Source organism: Myotis daubentonii, chromosome 20 (assembly GCF_963259705.1).
Source record: "Myotis daubentonii chromosome 20, mMyoDau2.1, whole genome shotgun sequence".
In the NCBI taxonomy this organism is placed as follows: Eukaryota; Metazoa; Chordata; class Mammalia; order Chiroptera; family Vespertilionidae; genus Myotis; species Myotis daubentonii.
In genome coordinates, this window is record NC_081859.1 from 9,058,460 (window position 1) to 9,079,291 (window position 20,832).

The window sequence follows — 20,832 nt, forward strand, 5'->3', positions numbered from 1 at the left end:
ATTATAGCCTTATGATAGCATACTGATGGCATTGAAATGTAATGGCTGTGTACTGTCCCGCGTTTATCCGGTGGGTGTTCCGTGACACCCTACACGAGCCGAGCGCCTGCCCTGTTACCCCACCAAGTGCCCTTCATCAGTCCCCTTTAACCGAGGGAGCCTGGGTAAGGGGTTTCACTTCCCTGGGCCCTGGGCTTCTGATCTGTAAAGTGGCGATGGTAACGTTAGTAAGATGTGCAGCTAGTACTGCTTCTGGTGTGCAGATGTTTACACAAATGGTTTCTAAGTAAAATCTTCAGAACGACCTTTGGGATGAGCCCTGGTCTTACCACAGTTCTGGAAGGTAAGGAAACGGAGAGAAAGAGAGTCCCTCGCGCCACTGAGGGGTAAACGTCCTCCCACATGGACAAAAATGGGGACAGGTTGGATTTTTCCGAGACCTGGTTGGGGAAGCAGAAATGGTGGCGGGGTGGGGGGTGGGGTGGTGAGAGGGGGACAAGTTCTGACTCCCTGATTCATCTCACATGCACTTGAGGCCATGGAACCCACAGCTGAACTCACACCCCAGCCTCCACGCGTGGACCATCTGATCGTGCCTTTGACCACAAAATCCCTTCAGTTGCCCTAACCACTTGCTTTTATTACTTCCATTGTGTGCTATTTTCTAATTTACCTCATTTTAACTTGCGTTTTTTGCTGTTTTCTAATTCACCTGGCCATGACTTGTATCTCTTGTTGTTGTTGCTGCATGCTCATGGTAAAATAAAATCCAGTAACAATGGGAGGCATAAAGAACACTCTCACAGAAGGCCACACACAGGAGGGTGTGACAAGAGAGGGTAAGGTCGGAATAGAGCGAGGGGCCCAGTGACGGGCCACCAGGCCCGAGTTCAGTGCCCTTCGTCAAGTCTGGGTCGTTCCGAAGGGACGGGGCATGGGCTGAGGCAGGATGGTTAAGTCCAGTGTCCACAGCCAGAGAGAGAAAAGGCCCCAGGACCCAGACCTGGTCAGGGTGTGACCGACACCACCAAACGCAAAGGGTTCTTCATGCACAAGAAGGGGCTTTGAGAGCAAATTCCAGGAAAGACAAGGACTTGATGCGATCCTAGGAATTAAGAAAGAGAACATCTGCACAGGCTGGATCGCCCAGCCCCCACCCTCCCCTCTACCCCCATGGCCCTGCAGTGACAGGGCCTGGATCGCCCAGCCCCCACCCTCCCCTCTGCCCCCACGGCCCCCGCAGTGACACAGTGGCCCTAGCTCACTTCTGTGCAGCTGGCGCCCTGTCCGGGCTGATATTTTTCTAACTGACAGTGAGTGTTGTTGCCAGATGCCGGGCCCGTAGTCACAGCTGCTTGTCTCTCCTCTGCAGCTTGTCGGGGCTGCTTGGGAACACGTTCTATCCAGGGGGCAGCTTTAACTGGGCCTCATTCCCTGAAAAGCCTCTATTTGTAAACACTGGGCTGGAGAGACACGCTCCGATGGTCTCCTCTTTCATGCGACTGTGTCTGACACGCTGCGTCCGTCCTCGGAGCCCAGGTCAGAAGCCAGGTTCCAGGCGAGGGAGTTCTCCCTGGGATTTTCTCCTTCTGCCTCTTGTTTTTTGAGTTGTTATTATTAATTTTTCTTTTGGACAACACGCCCCGTTTCCCACCACCGCACTATCTGAAGGGATGATGGGATACGTGAGTGAAGTCTGTTTCAAAAGAAAAAAGAGTGACTTCTTTGTGAGCTCTGCTTTTCTACTGTTTAGTAGGAAATTTAACAATCAGTGTATGGGAAACCGTGGTTCAGGTCATAACTACGTGCTAGTGCTTATGAATAACGAGACAGCATTCTTCCTGTAGCCTCTCCGCTTAAATACTGTGTCTGTGACCCCCAGTGTGGAAGGCGTCATTAGATACCGAATCATCAGGCTTTGATTGGTCTACTACCCGCTTCTCCATCGTAAGCCAGTCCTCTGAACAAGTACACGGATAGGGTTGACTGTTCATTTCCATATGGTGTCTTACAAAAGGGTCTTAAACATTATCCTTTAGTAACTTTGGGTCTGTTCGTAGGACAAGGCACTGTCATTTTTCAGAGCACCACAGCCAAACAGAAACACAGAAATGGCCAACTCTCGCCTCCACTCATAACCCAAGTGCTCAGCTTTGCAAAGGCCAATGACTCATTTAGACCAAAGCAACATGGCCGCCTCTGAGACATCCATTGATTTTAAATTAAATAATGACTGCTATGTTTTACATAAAGAGTAAGAACTAAATGACAGGGTAGACCTTCCTTGGTATTGTTTGTAGCAACTCCACTGCACTGTCTAAGGCAGTGGTTCTCAACCTTCTGGCCCTTCAAATACAGTTCCTCATGTTGTGACCCAACCATGAAATTATTTTCGTTGCTACTTCATAACTGTAATGTTGCTACTGTTATGAATCGTAATGTAAATATCTGATATGCAGGATGGTCTTAGGCGACCCCTGTGAAAAGGTCGTTCGACCGCCAAAGGGGTCGTGACCCACAGGTTGAGAACCACTGGAAGGGAAAAGGGGGGGGGGGTGTGCGCGCGGGGAGGGACAAGCCTAAAAGGGGGAATCTTCCCAATCCATAGTCCGGATCCCTCCCCGCCGGAGCAGGGAGTCAGTTCCTGACAATTCCTGGACTACAGCGAGCTGGTCTCATGGCTCAGGTCTTCAGGATCTAGAAAGAATGGATTTCCTTTGCTTTCTGTTTTCTCTAACTTGGAGTTGAGAAGAAATTGCCCATGACTGCAAGGGTATCTTCTAAAAGCATAGTTTTCCATGGAAGCACAGATTTTTCTCCCAACCAAAAGAAAAAAGGCACATTAAATGCAACCTGTTATGTAAAGACTAAAAGTAAAATCTCTGGCAATTGTTAATAATGTTGGTTTTTGCCTGTCACTGCCACCACTGTCCCTAATTACTCCAGACCCTATGACTTTGTCTCCCTGCTCAGACTTGAAACTCTCCCAATAGGACTTGAGCATTTCCTTCTCTGGTATCTCCTGTACCCCCTCTCTCTCCTGCTCTCCGCATTTTCACCACCACTATGGGGTCTTATGCTGAGTCAGGAGTAGATACTAACACTTGCTGAATCAGTGAACTCATTACTTTTGGATAAAAAGGATGTGTCTTTTCTGGTACTTTAATTTTTTATTTCTATGCTTCTCTGATGTTGTAATTTTATTTTAAATTTCTATTTTTTTAATTTTAAAAGTAGATGTGATCATAACTATTGATTTTCCTTGTCTCTGTGAGCCATAGAGCACACCACAAAAGCCAATAAAAATGTTAGTTATGCATGTTAATGAACACTTTGACATATATGTGTGATAAATATATTTCTGCAAAGTTAGTCATTAACTGAATGAACTAATTTTTCAATCTATCCACTGAGCCAAACCAGCTAGGGCTTAAAAATATTTAAATAATTGTAATTAATTATTCTGTAACAGGGAAACACTATGCACTCAAAATAACGGCAAGAGAAACCATTTGCATCCTGTACTGGTGTATTTCTTTGGTTGTGTATAGCCCCTTGAATTAGCCTGATCGTTAATTATACTTTACTTTGTGCCTTATAGATAGAACTTATATTTAATTTTATTCCACAACTCCCAAGGTTTCATAGTATTTAAACACCTGAGTGCATCTGCATAACCACATATTTGGGTTCTTAACTGAATTGATATTTTGCTTTTAAGTTTTTCTCTAATAAGCTGGATGTTTTCAAATTGGGTTCTATAAGACTTGAAGCTACTACTACATATCTCTGTGAATTACTAAAAGAGCGTGCACTCCCATAAATGACACGCTTCGTTTATTTCTGCTTCATGACCACCAGACACGGGCTCAACCGATGTCAGGGACTAAGATCCAGGAGGTGGACAGGGTCCCTCTGTAGCCTGAAGAATCTGAAGACCTTTACGTCCTTTCCATGTTTGTACTACTTTGTCTTGGTTTCCAATGGGCGATTTCTAATTTCCCCAAATCTGTTTAATTCAAGAACCCACGATGAGGCAGAATAATCTAACTGTAACTAGATCCAAGAATAGCAGAAGGTTCTCATATGCTGTGTCTTTACGAATATGATCCAATACCCCATTAGCCTGTTCAGGAGCAGCAGACCGGCATTAATGCATTCCCAGGATGTTGCTTCACCTAACTGGTAATTAACTGAGGAATTCTAATCATATGAATTATAAGGGAGAGCATCGCTGTTTTCTTCTTCCTATTGAAAATGTTTTAAGAGAATTTGCTGCCGCATAATATCCTCAAAGAAATTGATCATACTTTTCCTGTAATAAATGTTGTTCTGACAGTAAAGCATTAGTAACCAATTGATAACCTAGCAACAATATTGTGATCTCTTTAGATAATTAATCTTAGCTATTTTCCTGTCAGAAGCCACAGCGCTTGATTTTATGTTGAGCCAGAAAGATTGCCAGTTTTGAAAATTAAAAAGCATTCCTTTTATATTATTCATTCCAGTAACAATTTATGGTGGCGCATTTAGCTGCTGAACGCTTGTCAACAAACGTAATTATGTTTCGATATAAACAAGATTGGTGGTTTTACGGTGCCGCTCCATCTTGGTTGAGAACCTTTGGATTTAGGTTCAGATTGTACAAGCTGTGTGTTTGTGTATCATGCTTTTCCCCCTTTGTTAATAGTTTGTTTGTTTTTTCTGATAATTGCCCGTAGGCAAACCAGCATGCATTTAGGATCCTTGTGCATGGGAGATGTCAAACGGAGAAGGAAGGCAGCACCCTTGCCTGGACCTCCTACAACAGGTAAAAGGAAGGGGGCAGAGCACACGTGTGAGGTTCATGAGTCAAGAATAAAATAGTGATCGTTCTTCATCACTGCGCCTAAGAAGAGGCACGGTTGCCAGCAACTGTTACATCGTTTGCATTTGGTGTAGAGATGGATGCACGTTGCTTCTGTAGAGGTTTTAGGCAGCCCACCAATGAAGTATTCGCTATCCACCTGCCCCAATGAAGGCTTTGTGAGAGGTATTAAAGGGCACAGAATCTTCAAAGGCTGTGTCTTTGGCCTCAAGAAATGTAGATTTGTGTGTGGGGGGGGGGGGGGGTGGGAGGGGGGTGGAGGCATAAAAGGCAAATAAGCACAGAAGAGATTAATAGTAATAAACGCAAAAGTTTAGGCTCGCCGAGCTGCATGGCTTGGTGGTTGAGCGTTGACCTATGAACCAGAAAGTCACGGTTCGATTCCTCGTCAGGCACATGCCAGGGTTGCTGGCTCAATCCCCAGTGGCGGGTGTGCAGGAGGCAGCTAATCAATGATTCTCTCTTCTCATTGATGTTTCTATCTCTCCTTCCCCTTCATCTCTGAAATAAAATATATATAAGTTTAAGCTCAGCCTCCAAATCAAGTAGATGGGAAGCTGGCCGTGACTGGGGCCGTCTGGTGTCTAGTCCCAGAGTCGTCCTTCCTTATTAGACAACGTTCACATCAGAATAAAACATCCCTCAGCAGTTCCACCTCAAGAGCCATGTCATTGGAAGAGCATGTCATGCTAATGAGTGTGGCACAGGGAGACCACAGGTGCTGACGGAGAGAAGTCACTGGACCAGAGGGGACAGGGAGCCTTTCCAGGGGGCAATGACTCCAGCGTGGTTGAGGGAGATGAATAGATTAGCATGTACCGCAGAAACCTCACGCAAGAGCAATGGTAAGGGAGGCAGAGATGGGGGGACCAGTAATAAGGGGGAGCCCACGGGGCATGAAGAAGTGGACGCCCACATAGGAATAAACAGCAGTTGGCATGCACGTGACGCAGCCAGATGACCATGAGAAAACGTTTTCAGTGCAGATACTCGGTCAGTTACAAAGACTAACAGCCTTGGTCTCTTGCATGGGGTCCTTAACCATCCAGATTTATAAACATTCTTTTAACTTCATCTGGGAAACCCTTTGTAGGAAACGTTATTTTTTTTTCACAGTTATAAACTATGAAAATAATATTCATGTGAATAGCAGAGTAAGCAGTGAGAAGGGGAAATAAATAAAAATATATAATATACATACACATATATGTATACACACACATATATAATCTTAATGTGGGGATTGGGGGCGGGAGGAAAGATGTGAAGCTTAAATTCTATTTAGGGGACCTATCCCATAGGTCAGCACCAAAAAAAAAATGGAAGAGTAATTTAAAATTAGAGCACTCATCCAGTTTCCTCATCCATATAAAAGGCTACATTCTGAAATTATGCCTGTGGTTATAACATCTGATCTTCTAGTTGTATTGAATTTCCAGAAAATGGACAGTAGAAACACGTGTATAGAATGTGTTTCTTTTGATGTAGAATGGTATTTATTACTTACTGGATACCTACTCTGTACCAGAAACTTCATTATTTCATTTTATCTTTACAACCACTTTATGAGCTGGTCATTATCATCACTTTATACCACAAAATTAAAAATCACAGAAGTGTGAGGATCTTCTCTATGTATAATATTGATGGCGAAGGGAGGTTTCGAGCCCACACCTGCATGACCCCTAAACCCATGTTCTTTCTATGACAACTTACTCAAGACCTTTTTGTAAGACGATATCTGTGAAGTCTATCTCATTGCATATGCTTACTTGAACACACTATTACATATCGTAAGTTTCATAGAAGATTCATCTAAATATTGCTATGCAAAGATAGAGAATATTAATTAGAGCACTTGTAATACATCTCTTTATGTGGGAACATATAGCCACTTTCAGATCAAATAACATGTTATAAGTTCTTGAGTCCAAATCTCTCAAAGGCAGGTGTAGGCTTCTTAATGCCCTTGTTCCATTGAATGGTCCCCTGAATTCTCTTGTCTTTCAGTGATTCAGACATTAGTGGCAGAGACAGAACAATCGTAGGAATGGGAGTGCAGCACCTTCATGCCAGCAATCAGGAGCAGACAACAGCTGGATCAGGCCCTCACGCTCTCAACACATGTGCAGGGAGAAGGAAAATACAGAATGGTCGAGGAGGGTGGTATAATTATTTCTGCGAGGTGGTTCTGACGTTACAATTCAATAGTGCCAGAGGGAACCACTTATAAGGAGTATGTGTTGAAAATTGTCAGAAAATTAGGCACTTTCACTTTATAATTCCAAACATTAAACTTTAGCCTAAAACATTTAGAAGCTCACACCAGCATATTGCAGATGTTATACCACTAAAGTGCTGTGATTTTCTTAAGATTCTGGATTTTTATTATATTACTAGATTTTTTTCCTTCAAATTTCCTTCAAGAATAAAACTCATAAAACTTTTTATGATTATTCAAAAAGCAGTGACGTAGGAGAATTGTGTCACTCACATCCAGAACAGTCTCAAATCCATGCACACCAGTTCCTCTCCAAGAGGAGGAGAGTGAGGTCATTTAAAAGATCTCAGTTTCTAAAAGAATTTCTTCCAATATTAATGAATCAACTCCAAGGTGAAGACTATTATTCAAATCAAGTAAGAAATGCTTTTGCATAAATACACTTTGATAATGAGGTCGTGAATTCTAGATTGTCTTGTCTCTGAAATTGTCATTTTCAAATTCTGGAATATAGTTAGTCACATAATAAGGAGTCAGTTATATCTGTCAGCTTCCAAAGTTGAGTTAGCAGGTAGAATTAAAAAGAATTTTTTCACCTTTTTATAGACCCTTTGTAGACCTCTCAAAAAACACACTGAATTGAGACATATTTTCACAATTCCTGCCTTGAGTCAACATTCCATCTGAGCTGGAAAAATGCAGGTGAAGATCACCTCATTTATAATATGGAAGAAGAGCTAAAAGCCTGACGGCTTGCACATTGTTTAATGATCCCCTCTGATTTACATGTGAACTATTATGCAGTCAAACAGCAGGTTAAGAGAAGATTTACCAAAAGAATTGTCAGGAAATTAGGTGCTTTCACTTTATAATTCCAAACTGAGTTAATACAATAATTTAGGACCCTGAATGTAAAGTGGTATGTTATATACATAATAAATATTATTTTTTAAAAAGACTTAACAAGTCTTTTATGAAATTAATAACCCAAAATGTGATCGCCTTTACCTGCTTACTGTGTTGAAAATTGTACCCACCCCATCTTAGCACCAGCATGAAGCGTAAGTTCATCGCTTCATAAGGCTGTGCACTAGCCAGCAGCATTATCGCGTGAACATTTATTAATTGTGACAGGAACACCAAGTTTATTTCAGTGCTTTAGCTTATTTACTGCTCCTTCACCTTTGTAGTTTGTATTGACAAAGTAAAATGAATATTGATAAGGTTGGATATTGATTTTTTTAAATGTATGGCTTGTTCCCTGCCTCATTCAAAGTCACATAGGCAGAGACGGTGGGTGTCGCCACAGCGAGGATGTAGAGTTACTATTCTAAAATTGAGAACTGTTGAAGCAGGAAGGCTTGCCAGCAGAATGCATTTTATTGTTTGAAAAATGTCATCTGTAAAGGTGAAGAAAAGCCGTGAACAAAATGGGAGGAATATTATTAACGCATTTTTAAAAGGCAGTCAGCAATGTTGGTTATGGTCTGTGTTTGTGGTAGATGTCACAGCTTATGGAGGATATGAAAATTAAAAGATGTAAATATGCTTATTACTATTATGGCAATTACCTTTTTTAAATGTTTTGTCCACTATACATTACTAAACTCATTGTTATCCAAAATGAGTTTTTGCTGTTACTATTTTGATTTCTAGTGAAATAATATCATAGGGAAAATAGTCACCAGAGGAGTCAACCTTTTTTCTGTACATTTTAAATTATACAAAATTATATAAATTGCTCCAATGTAACAGTGTTTGTTTTTACTTTCTCCTTATTGTTGAAAGTATTACAGATGTCCCCTTTTCACCCATTCGCCCCCTTGTACCTCACTCTGGGGCCCTCCACAGGCCTCCACCACACTATTGTCTGTGTCCATGGGTTATGCATATATGCATACAAGTTCCCTGTTTAATCTCCTCCCGCCCCCCACTTCCCTCTGAGATTTGTCAGTCTGTTGTATGCCTCCATGTCTCTGGATCTATTTTGTTTGTCAGTTTATTTCATTCTTAGGCCCAGAAATCAGGATTTGAAAAAGATTCCCAGGTAATTCTAATGTGCAGGCAAGGTTGAGAACCACGGTCTTATATAATAAAAGACCAATATGCAAATTGACCGAATGGAGGAACAACCAGTCACTATGATGCGTACTGACCACCAGGGGGCAGACGCTCAACGCAGGAGCTGCCCCCTGGTGGTCATTGCTCTTGCTGAGAAGCAGTGAGCAGGTGGGCAATAAGGAACAAGGGGTCCTGGATGGCAAGAGGATGCAGGCCGAGCTGAAGGAACCCTCCCTGCCCCCCCCGCCCAGTACAAGAAGTTTCGTGCACCAGGCCTTTAGTAACAAAATAACCTCCCTGAATACTTAAGGCACAAAAGGCAGGTTGTAAATTATAGTAATGGCTGAAGATTTTTAAACAGTGCACTTTTTATTAAAAGTCACCCTGAACAGCCCAGCCGGTGTGGGTCAGTGGTTGAGCATCAAACTGTGAACCAGGTTCATAATTTCTTTTTAAATGAAATAATAAAAATATTTGACAGAGAGTAGTAACACCTACCACTTTCTGTACTTAATGCTGCTTCTTTTCTTTCTTAAACAGTAATCAAAACCTATGATCCTAAGTTAGTTACAGAGAACTACAGGCAGTATTATAACTTAATAGTTTAATAACATCAGTAGTAATAACAATAGCCCTGGCCCTGGGCTGGCTAGTCACGTGCGGGGGAAGGATGGGGAGGTAGTGTGTGTGGACCACGGAACACCTTCTGAGCCCAGGGCAGGGACAGAAGCGGGCTCACGAGGCGATGCAGGGAGCAGCATGTCACCTCCCCTTTCCACTGGCTGCTTATCCAACATCAATACAACACTTTAGGAGCCAAATTACTAAACAAGCTGCCAATTAGGCTTGCAGTCAGCTGGACAGATTAGCAGCTAGGAGAGGCCGGTACAAGATTTTCATCTCTTGAGCCAATTACGCAAGTGAATTACCATCCGCAGTGGTTTTTGGAAGATGTGAGGGGAGAGGACCGAATGGGCTATAATAGATACGAGAGCTCCAACATCAGGCGGGTTGGGAGGGAGCATGCGGAGGGTTATTGCTAAAATTGCCCTAGCGGGAGGAGCGCCTTCCAGGGAAGAACTTAAAGGATTTAGCGCTGCCAGGAGCAAAAGACAAGGAAAATTGTGGTGGTGGTGTGCTGAGCAGAGGCTGAGCTGTGCCCTCCCATGCCTTAATCTCATAAAAAGAAAAAGGATGGGAAACCAACAGTATATTTCATTCTAGAATCAAAGTATCTGTCTATTGTTTGGGTGGTTTGTTTGTTTTTTAAGGTTGTATGGAAAAGCCATTGCTTTTTTTGTTTTGTTTTTGCTTTTTTGATGAGTCTGTGTTTCTATGTGGAAAGATTTAGCATTGGAGACATTTAATATTTCTTTTTTGTTTGTTTTTCTTCAAAGTACAAGATGATGCTTTGCTTTATTTTATTTTCATTAAGGAGCAAAACTAGCATTTTTAAAAAGAGAGGGAATGGATTCCTTTCCACCTACATGAAAACACAGCACTCCAGGGCCACTATTCTTGAAATACCAACATTTTAAAATCATGATAGTGAATCAGTTTTCCTTTGCTCTTCACTTGAGAACAGAATGTATCACACTTCAGCAGTTTTTGCAGGGACATTCTGAATTGGCCTTATTTTTTTTCTTAAATATTAAACACATTTTAAATATGAGATTTTGCAAGCTCTTGTATCCAAAATATGATTAAACAGATTTGCAGCCTAGAGCAGCATTAGACCTCGGATCTGATTTTAACTTATCCATTGAAATAAATTAATTCGTAGCAATCACTAAAAACATCAGGGCTATGGGAGAGAATGCTCACGTGCTGTTTAACTGAAAATACTGGTCAGTAGCTGTTCAGTAAAAAATTATCGAGACCTTGGAGGTCTGTCTTGGTTACCACCATAATCATAATTTCAAAATAAAATTGTAGTGGCTTTTAAAATTTTTTTTCTTTTTTATTGAACATATTGCGGTGACATCTATCTATATATATAAAAGGCTAATATGCTAAGTGTCCATCCAACTGGTCACTATGACGCACACTGACCACCAGGGGGCAGACGCTCAATGCAGGAGCTGCCATGATGCCCACTGGTCATTTACAGAGAAACAGCACCACAGACCTGGTGCCCGCAAAGCAACACTCAGCTTTCCCCAAGTGGGACAGAGGCCCTGCCACCACCTCAGAGCAACAGCCCACCAAATCTCAGCCGGCACTACTGAGACCCCATGGCGCAAAATGCGGCCCACAGCCCAGCCCAGCAACGAACAGGGGCTGTGGGTGCCAGGTAATGATGTCACATAGCAACACCCAGCTTCCTCTCCCTAGCGACTAGCCTCCTTGGAGTTTCTTCAGCCCAGGGACATGACTTGCTTTATAGCCAGGTGGAAACATTTTACACTTTAACCAAATGTCTGTGAAGCATTTTCCCATGCCTCATCTCATTTGATCCTCACAGAATTTCTGGAGTAGGTAGATAGAAGACTCGATGGAATCCTATTTTCTTTTCATTAGCCAGAAAATGGAGATTTAGAAAGTTTAGAAACTTGACCTGACTGAAAAGAAGAAATGGTGGACCTTGAAAATGACCAGGTTTTCTCACTGTGCAGGATATAGTCAAACACTGCTGCAGTTAAATATTTTACCCTTTGTTCTCCCTGCATGATCTACAATAATAATCTGCTTAGTGTTGATAGTTTCTGCTGTGTTGCTGACAATTACCTGAAAGAGAAGTTGGGGTGCTTCACTGAGCTGGAAAAAGTTTAGCCAAATCAGAAAGCAGGTCTAATTAAGCAAGTTTATCTATATATATAAAGCTCTTGCTGGTGCCAATTGCATGCATGTGTTTCGATCTGTCATTGTGGATCATGAATTTGGTAGACACTTCTATTATAGAGAAAGGGCGAATAGCAATTAAAATATTTTTCCAATTAATTTCCTTTCAATGTACACAAATCTGTGCACGGGGCCACTAGTTGGTTAATAAAATTACAAGGTTTCAGGTGTATTAAAGAAGTATTTTGACAAGGCATTTGTTTATTTTTTTGTAAGTAAGAGATTCCCTCCCAGGTGCCTCTGTGAAAGAAAACTGAAGAGAACATGGTTTTCTTGGCCCGAGAAGACCTTTGCCTGTGTCAGGACTAACATCTTTTGTCATTTTACATTTTCAGGATTTGTTGGAGAAAACGCCCAGCCCATCTCAGAAAACAACATAGGAAACCGCATGCTCCAGAACATGGGCTGGACACCTGGTTCGGGCCTCGGACGCGATGGCAAGGGGCTGGCCGAGCCCATTCAAGCCATGCAGAGGCCAAAGGGATTGGGACTTGGATTTCCGCTACCAAAAAGCACTCCCGCAGCCCCCAGCACCCCCATCCCCGCCTCGGGGACATCCACCTAAGAAGAAACACTTCACGGTTTTGCTTCGCTTGCTCTGTGTCCCGTTGTTCTGAAATTACAGCACAGCTTCTGTTCGTGGAGCAGAAATCGACAAGGCCTCAGACTTGTCACGCCAGCTTCCTAACCGCATCCAGTCCACGGCGACAGAGATGCGCTTTCATCCCAGCTCATGGTGCTCAAGTTCAAACCGTTCCCTTTAAATGTTGTCAGCAACTTTCGGCTGTTTTTAGATATAAAGAACAGCTCATTTCTCTTATTTATTTTGATGGCAAATGCCGGTAATGTCTAATGCTTTTAAGCTTGATTCATTCACATATGGGTGTGAGCCCGGGCAAATGTGAGTGCACCCAAGGGTTTCTAAAATGAGACAGGCTGGGGAGGTTGAGTCTCGAGTCACCCCGATCGAGGGTGACTCAAAAGACCCATCAGTGAGGTCCTAAGCGAATCTTTGATTGAAAGACGTGTCAGTTCTATATTTGTTGAGTTTGGCGTTTGTAAGTGAGTATGTGTGTGTGTGAGGATTCTCTAATGGGGAGAGGTACCCATTAATCTTCTAACCTTGGACAGTGTAGTGTGAAGTTCACAGTTGACCAACCGCAATTAACGTATCCCTCTGACGTTTTGACAAAAATAAACCTCATCCCTATTATCACCAGAGTGCCCTCAACATTACTTTAGTGCGTGTTTTATAAATTTTACCTCATTTAGAACATAAAGTAATTATTGAAAGAAAAATGTATTTTTTAAATTCATCATGATTGAACTATAAATTCTATTAATCTAGACCAGTGGTTCTCAACCTTCTGGCCCTTTAAATACAGTTCTTCATGTTGTGACCCAACCACAAAATTATTTTTGTTGCTACTTCATAACTGTAATGTTGCTATTGTTATGAATCGTAATGTAAATATCTGATATGCAGGATGGTCTTAGGCGACCCCTGTGAAAGGGCCGTTTGACTGCCAAAGGGGTCGCGACCCACAAGTTGAGAACCGCTGATCTAGACTGACTTCTACCTCTCTCTTCCCAAAGGTTGATTTTTTTTTTTTAAAAAAGATCAACTCAACTATAGTAAACTAATATTGAATTTTAACCATTGATGTACGTTAGAATATTGAACCCATTTATTTGAAGATATAAATGGCTCTCCCAAGAATTCAAATTTCAGGCCATGAGCCAACCCATTTATTTACAAGGTGAACAAAAATGAATGGAACCGACTTGCCCTTTTCACATCTTAGCAGTTTCTTTAAAACCAAGCAAAGCAAGTCATTTTTATTCTGTGCCTAGTATTGTTATGTCTGAATCACCTGCTGCATAATGTTAGAGATTCTAAATTGCTCCCTAGTTTAGAAGATGTTGATTTGTTATCTCCTTCATTAGTAATGACCAATAATAATATTTTATTTGTAATGGCCTTTATTGGTTAAGTAAAGACCAAGATAACACATGTGAATCTCCTTGTTAGAGGTTTTTTCTTTTCTATTTTTTTTTTTTTTAGGCTTTGGTGTTTTTGGAGCAGTTTTAGGTTCACTGCACAATAAGTTGAAGGTATAGAGATTTCTCATAGACCCCCCGCCTCACACATGCACCGCTTCCCCTGTTATCAACATCCCTGACCAAAGCGGTACCTTTGTTACAACAGAGGAACCTATCCTGATACATCACCATCACCCAGTTTACATTACAGTTCACTCCTGGTGCAGCACATTCAATGGACTTGGACAAACGTATAATGACATTATAGCGTTGTACACAGTAGTTTTACTGTCCTAAAATTTCTCTGTGCTCCACTCTAATAGGTCTTTGAAAAATCTGTAAATTCCCAAGAGATTTTTAAAGGGAGGGAGAGGGTTTCTGTTTATGTCAGAGACCTTTCGGGAGTGGTCCCCTAAAGAAAACACTGCCAATTAGGGAGAGGAAGGCCGGCCTGCCCTTGGAAAGCCTGGATGATTTACCAAATGTATGTTTTTTAAGCATTACCTTCTCTCTTAGGGGTACAGTGGTAAGAGGACAGTTTGAGAAAATATGAACTACCAGGGGAGTTGATCTTTGGAAGCTTTCTAATTGGGTGAAGTAACTGCTATTTTGTAGCTTGTTACTTAGAAATCTGTCATTTTAAAAAAGTGCTTTTTGTTACATACTCCTCTTAGATGTAAAGGGGGAAAGCTAGGAAAGATTGTGCAGCCAGCGATCTAAAACCTTTCTGGTAGTTTATAGCAGTGATGGCGAACCTATGAGACGCGTGTCAGAGGTGACACATGAACTCATTTTTGTGGTTGATTTTTCTTTGTTAAATGGCATTTAAATATATAAAATAAATATCAAAAATATAAGTCTTTGTTTTACTATGGTTGCAAATATCAAAAAATTTCTGTATGTGACACGGCTCCAGAGTTAAGTTAGGGTTTTTCAAAATGCTCACACGCCGAGCTCAAATGGTTCGCCATCACTGGTTTATAGTGTTCTAGGTGTGTTCAAAAGACTTTTTCCCCCTTAAATCCCAGTATTTTCTGAAGATCTGAAGCTCTTCTAAAACCCTGGCATTTTGAAAAGCCAAATTTGGAGCCACTGATAAACACACAGTAAGGTTATCGTGCGAATGGCGCCAGACGCCTGCAAACATGGCTGCTCCTTTCACTTCACCGGATTCTAACTCCTGAGGGAAGAGCAGACCATACACAAATGGTAAAGATTGCAGCCTTCTTGCATGCTTCTTAGTATCTTTTCTATCGTCCCAGGCTTCTGAGGCAACACCTCTGGGTGCTCCTGCTCCCTTAACCTGGGTGTGGTCCTCTGACACCCCCCGACCATCAAAATCCATCTTTATTGGTTCAGCTGATAGGAGAAAGGGCTGACTCTTGGCTTCTAGCGCCCTCTACGTGGCTCGCAGAGGACTTAAAATAGTTCCTCTTCTATGGCAGTGCTTCACTATACGGAATCCATGAATCCATACCCCGAGTAGACAAGTGGTGATGTCCAGGCACCAATCCCCCTGCCCGGCTCTGCACAGACATTCACCAGAAGCGCACACGTCCCTGCACCATTCAGTTCTTAAGGAAAAGCAATGCAGACACATGACATCCTGCCTGTTCCTGATCTTAATGGGAGAAATAAGCACAATTTAAAAATGGGACTTTTAATGTAAATCAAGTATCTTTTAAGATATGAATTCCACTAATTTATTTATGTTTTATATATAGTTATAGTTCATTTTTTATCAGTTACTATGTCCATGGAACCCAAAGCGCCCAGAGCAATTTATAATGAAGAATGTGTCATCCTTATCTCCTTAAAAAGGTGGTGAGATTTTTCTCTGCTCCTTCTTAAAGCCACTCATCTACAGTAGCAAAAGCCTCCTATCACACTAATTGGTTGTGCTAAAAATTTTAGGGAGCACATAGGTCTCTTCCATTACTGTCCAAATTGTCTATTCCCCAGCAGTAGCCAAGAGAGGCTGAGCATGAATTAGCAATTCAACTTTTTTTGTCTTTATATACTTCTTATACTTGATACTGGCCAGCCTGTGTATTGGAGTCATTCCCTCCCTCCCTTACTTTTCCTCCTCCTCTCCCTCCTCCCCCTTCCTACCGTCCTTCCCTCCCTCCTTCCTTCTTTTTCTTTCTTCCCTCTTTCCCACTACTCAAATTTACTTGTTAAGACTATATTCCCTAGATTTGTTTGCTTTCATTATTAAATTATATGATACCCTTTTAAAAGAAAGTCCATTGCTAACTAAAATTTAACCAATTAATTAGTCTCAACTTTTCAATACACAGATTTTTATAACTCGTACTGTGGCTATCAAAGAGAAGTTAAGATAATAGGGTTAAAGATAAACATAATGTATACATATGTGCGTGTTGACAGGGCACGTAAGTATGCAACATACAGACATAATTGCAAAACATTGCATTTTATTAATGTCTATTTTAACATTGTGAATTGATATTCTTGGAATTAATTGAACTGACAATTGCTTCTCTTCAATATATTTTCATTTTGAGCAGATGTTTCATAAAAGAGAAAAATCATTGTTGACATGCTTTTAAAAACCATTTCTTCCTGTACTTTTTTTTTTTTTTTAAAGACGATCTAAATTGGTATTGTATAATGGAGTTGTTTAGCAAGGAATATTTTGGATTTTTATTTTATTTTATTTTGTTAGAAAGCTATATTAATAGTACAACAAAGAACCGAAGAATAAACTTAATGTTTAAGAATGTTATTTATAAGAAGTCATTGTTTTTGTGCTTTGTTTCCCTCTAAAATTAATAAAAAATAAAGTTGAAAATACTTTAAATTGTTCTTTAAATTGCTACCCATTTACAATTAACATCCAATGATGCAATTAAATCCATTGTTCATCTTTAAGCCCTGGAAAATGTCTGTTTTCCAAAAAATTTTAGATAAAAACATGGCTGAATAAATGTTTGACTTCCATTTCTCCTCAGCATTTTGGGACCTGTTCTACCATGTATTTTTCCTGTTTTTTGTTTGTTTTCTCTGAAGCTGGGCTAGACTGACGAGCTGGCTTAGGTCTCTTTCCACTCAGAGATTCTAGGATTTCAAATAGCAAGCACAGGTTCCCTCTCTCTGACCAATGGAAACATCACAAGCCACTCCATTTCCTTCTGGAAAATTACATTTCTCATAAACGTGCTTGGATATTTTAAATATTTTGTAACGCTCATCACAGTGTTGAGTTCTGTTTGCTGTAAGAAGCATCTCATTTGTGACGATAACATTTTATCTTTTCTCCCTAAAAAAACGAAGTAGATCTTGTTAGAGTAAGTGGGTTTCTTTGTAATCCAATAGGTATTAAATACTCATTTATTTAACAGGCTTGCAGTAATATATACTCAACTGCCAAGCGGACCATGAAGGCTCCTTCTGCTGGGGCCTACTTAGCGAAGACTCATTACTTGGCTCACCTGACATTTTAAGTAGATCCAGATTTGTCTCCAGCGAGTCAGTGCCACTGCCTGCCAGCAGCATGATGGACTGTTTTCACTTGGGGTTTTATCTGTACATTAGGGCTGTCTTCCGTCTCTGAATTGTCAGACAGTTTAAATCTTTCTCACATTCACAGGCCCCACTCCTGGTGCATCACCCACATGTACTGTGCTTCCTCCTTCGTCTCTCCAGGATGGAGTTAGGGAGCAAGTGAAGGCTCGTTTAGTCTTTAGTTGGGTTTTTTTGTTGTTGTTTTTTTTAGTTTGGATTTTCAGAATAAGTTGCTGGCATTGTAAATGTGTGTATAATACTTGATTTTTCAGCTATATGATGATGGAGTCAGGACAGCATCCTAAGTAAAAAGAACACCCCAAACTATTTTCCACCTGTTTTCACCTTCCTACTACCTTTCAAAGAAATGATCATTTCTTTCTGAGGACAGCATCCTATCCTATATAATAAAAGACTAACATGCAAATTGTCCCCTAGACAAGGAATTCAATGGGGCCGGGGGGGGGGGGGGGGGAAGGCGCGCGCCAGACCCCACCTGTGCACGAATTCGTGCACTGGCCCTCTAGTTCTTTAATAAAAGCAGAAAGGATGAGAAATAGTATATTAACTCCGTATATATTTAAAAATATGCTTTCCAAACACAAACAAATTCTTATGTTCCTTATTGAGGTGAATTTCTTCAAATGCCATAGTTAGATGAGCTGGTAAGTTGTGGGGGCGGGGGGGGGGGGAATGACTTAAGGTTCTGTTAGGAGGCTGCCTGGCTCACCTGTGGTTCTTTGTTGATGGCTGTCATTCACTCTGGAAACGGTGGGTAACCCATGCTCCATGTACGAGGCATGGAATTCACAAAATAACGTTCCGAATGGCTGTGAAGCCCTGGGGAGCACACAGTCAAGGTGTGAAACCTGATTATTTCTAATACAGTGGCTGTGGTGTCTTCAGGAAGTAAGGTGTTCCACATCCTGTAAGGCTTGGCTGTTGACCCTCCTGCATCTTTATACACCCGTCCTTTTCCTGGACCACTTCAACTTCCTCCCCACACATCTTCATCTGCATCATGTTTTAAAAAATATGTATTTTTATTGATTTCAGAGAGGAAACAAAAGGGAGACTCTGATAGAAACATCAATGATGAGAGAATAATTGATTGGCTGCCTCCTGCATGCCCCCTACTGGGGATTGAGCCCGCAACCTGGGCATATGCCCTGACCAGGAACTGAGCTGTGACCTCCTGGTTCCTAAGTCGATGTTCAACCACTGAGCCATGCCGCTGGGCTACGTCACATACGTTTAATATCAGGTGACAGTCTTTCCCAATGAGAGCATTCCCGAGCCCAGGGACACCGGCCTTTCCTGGCTGCATTACTGCCGGGCTCTGCACGCAGCCCCCTATGCAGGCAGCTAGCAGCAGATTTCCCCACTTGGGGAGTAATTGTCGCGCCTCAGTGACAGATGTGCAATAGAGCAGCTTCTTCAGGAAAAAATGAACAGTTTGTCCAGTATGTCAGCTCGCTCTTTTTAGTGCTGGGAGGTCTTGGCCCCATTACGGGTGATTTAGAAATTGAGGCGAGCCGGGCCCCGCTGCCCGCGCTAAAGCCTTGGTTCGGGCCCTCATCTGCATTCTGGGGCTGGCTCCCCTGGAGAGATTGGTGGAGCCCCTCCAGCCAGGAGATGAGTGTGGGCTGACAATGCCTTGATTTGTTGAGAGAGAGAATAAATGGGTTTTTCAGGAGATGAGGAAATATCACCATTACTGGCCAATTTACAGCATTTTATCTGTGCTTCAAACATGTCACTTTTGTTATTGTTGCCTGGTAATTACATAGTGAAACGGAAAGAAAACAAATTCTGGTTACGTATTCCGATGGATTGCAAAATCATATCCTGATAAATGCCCATTTATGATACACACGGATGAAAGGTTCATTTTAATTTTGAATGGCCAGCTCAGCCATAAATAGGATAGAGGATTAAATTTCAGAGAATCTGATTACACAAAAGCAAACAGTCTTTCTCTCCACTTTTTTTCAGATCCCAGAAATTCAGGGAGGTTCGTTCCGTAAGGCATTTTCACAAACAGGATTTTCCTGAGACAAGACAAAAAGCTATTTCAGAACCGTGTCTGAAAAGGAGAACTTTGAGGGAAGCCAGATAGCGGTCTGGTTTTGGAGACCCGTCCGTCTCACATGGTCCTCAAAAAGCAAGTGGGCTTGTGGTAGGTGAAGTATTCCCCGCGTGGTGGAATAGCTCTGTGTTTTGAAGTTTATGTCCCGGGTTACTTCTGCAACCTCGCCAAACCTATGGATGCTAGAGAGCAAATGCTTTTTCTTGCGTTTGCTCCTCTTTCGAAGACGATTTCCCCCCTTCCCTAGTTCCCACTGTTGTAAATGAATGCCGCCTGAGGAGTTTAGCTGCGCACATAGATATCAAATAGCATATTTTTCATGAATCTCTTGTTGCTTATCCCTTCATCCCTTCTTTCTGCACATCCTGGTTTCCCTGTTTCCATTCCTTTGTCTGTTGTCTTCCTCTCACCTGGCCACAAAGATTCCCCAGTAACCGGTGTCCATTTAGAATCAGGTTAAATCTCACTTCCGTCTACCAAGCTTATATATAACTTGTTTATACCTTTCTAAGCACCGATTAGCAGCCTAATAACATTAAACCAGCACAAAAGCAATGTATCCACTTTTAGTTACACCCTGCACAGTGACACTGACCCGCAACTGAAACGTGACTGACTGAAGAAATGAATAATAATAATAACAAAAGAAATTCTGCAGGCCCAAAGGCTGTAACCCCCAAATTAGGAATGTTTAAAATTGCCTCAAATGTTTGAGAATGCCCCAATTGGAATAGCTGCCTGGCCATTTAATTTAAGGGGAAATACTAAAATGCAGTGGGAAGGTTTCACACAGGGCTGCCTCTGGCCCATTTTCTTAACTAAGAGGGTGAGTTTGCAGAGACCTGTGAACGAATTGTCTGTGGGAGGTGCCAGGAGAGCAGGGGGTCACACTCCCTCCCGAGGGCACAATTTCTTCACAGGGCCAGCTGGCATTTCACGATGTCACACCCGCTGGCAGCTGTGTTGTCCCCACGACTTAGAAATAAAGGATCGATTCGGAGGTGTCGCTCCAGTCACCGGCAGGATGATAAATCCCAACTTTAACACCAAAATAAGCGGTGAACCATGAGCTCCGGCTACTGCTTGGACCTCGTGTTTAACTCAATCTCCAGGTTGTCAGTGTGGCCGGGGGAGGTCTCTGGGCAGGCTCAGGATGGGCTTAAGCCACGCAAGGCTACACTG

The 20,832-nt window shown here is 41.9% G+C and overlaps 1 protein-coding gene across 2 annotated transcripts in view; it reads left to right on the forward strand.

The window, feature by feature from the left end:
* Positions 1–16,959, forward strand: part of GPATCH2 (G-patch domain containing 2) — a 94,379-nt gene extending 77,420 nt beyond the window's left edge. The window contains exons 9-10 of one of the 2 annotated variants that reach the window (XM_059677525.1): positions 4,722–4,810; positions 12,326–16,957. In XM_059677525.1, coding sequence (XP_059533508.1) covers positions 4,722–4,810; positions 12,326–12,555 — 319 coding nt within the window. In that variant the 3' untranslated portion in view covers positions 12,556–16,957. Of the gene's footprint in view, positions 1–4,721; positions 4,811–12,325 lie in introns of both variants that reach the window. The other variant, XM_059677526.1, reaches the window with a different exon arrangement.
* The last annotated feature ends 3,873 nt before the right edge of the window (positions 16,960–20,832 follow it).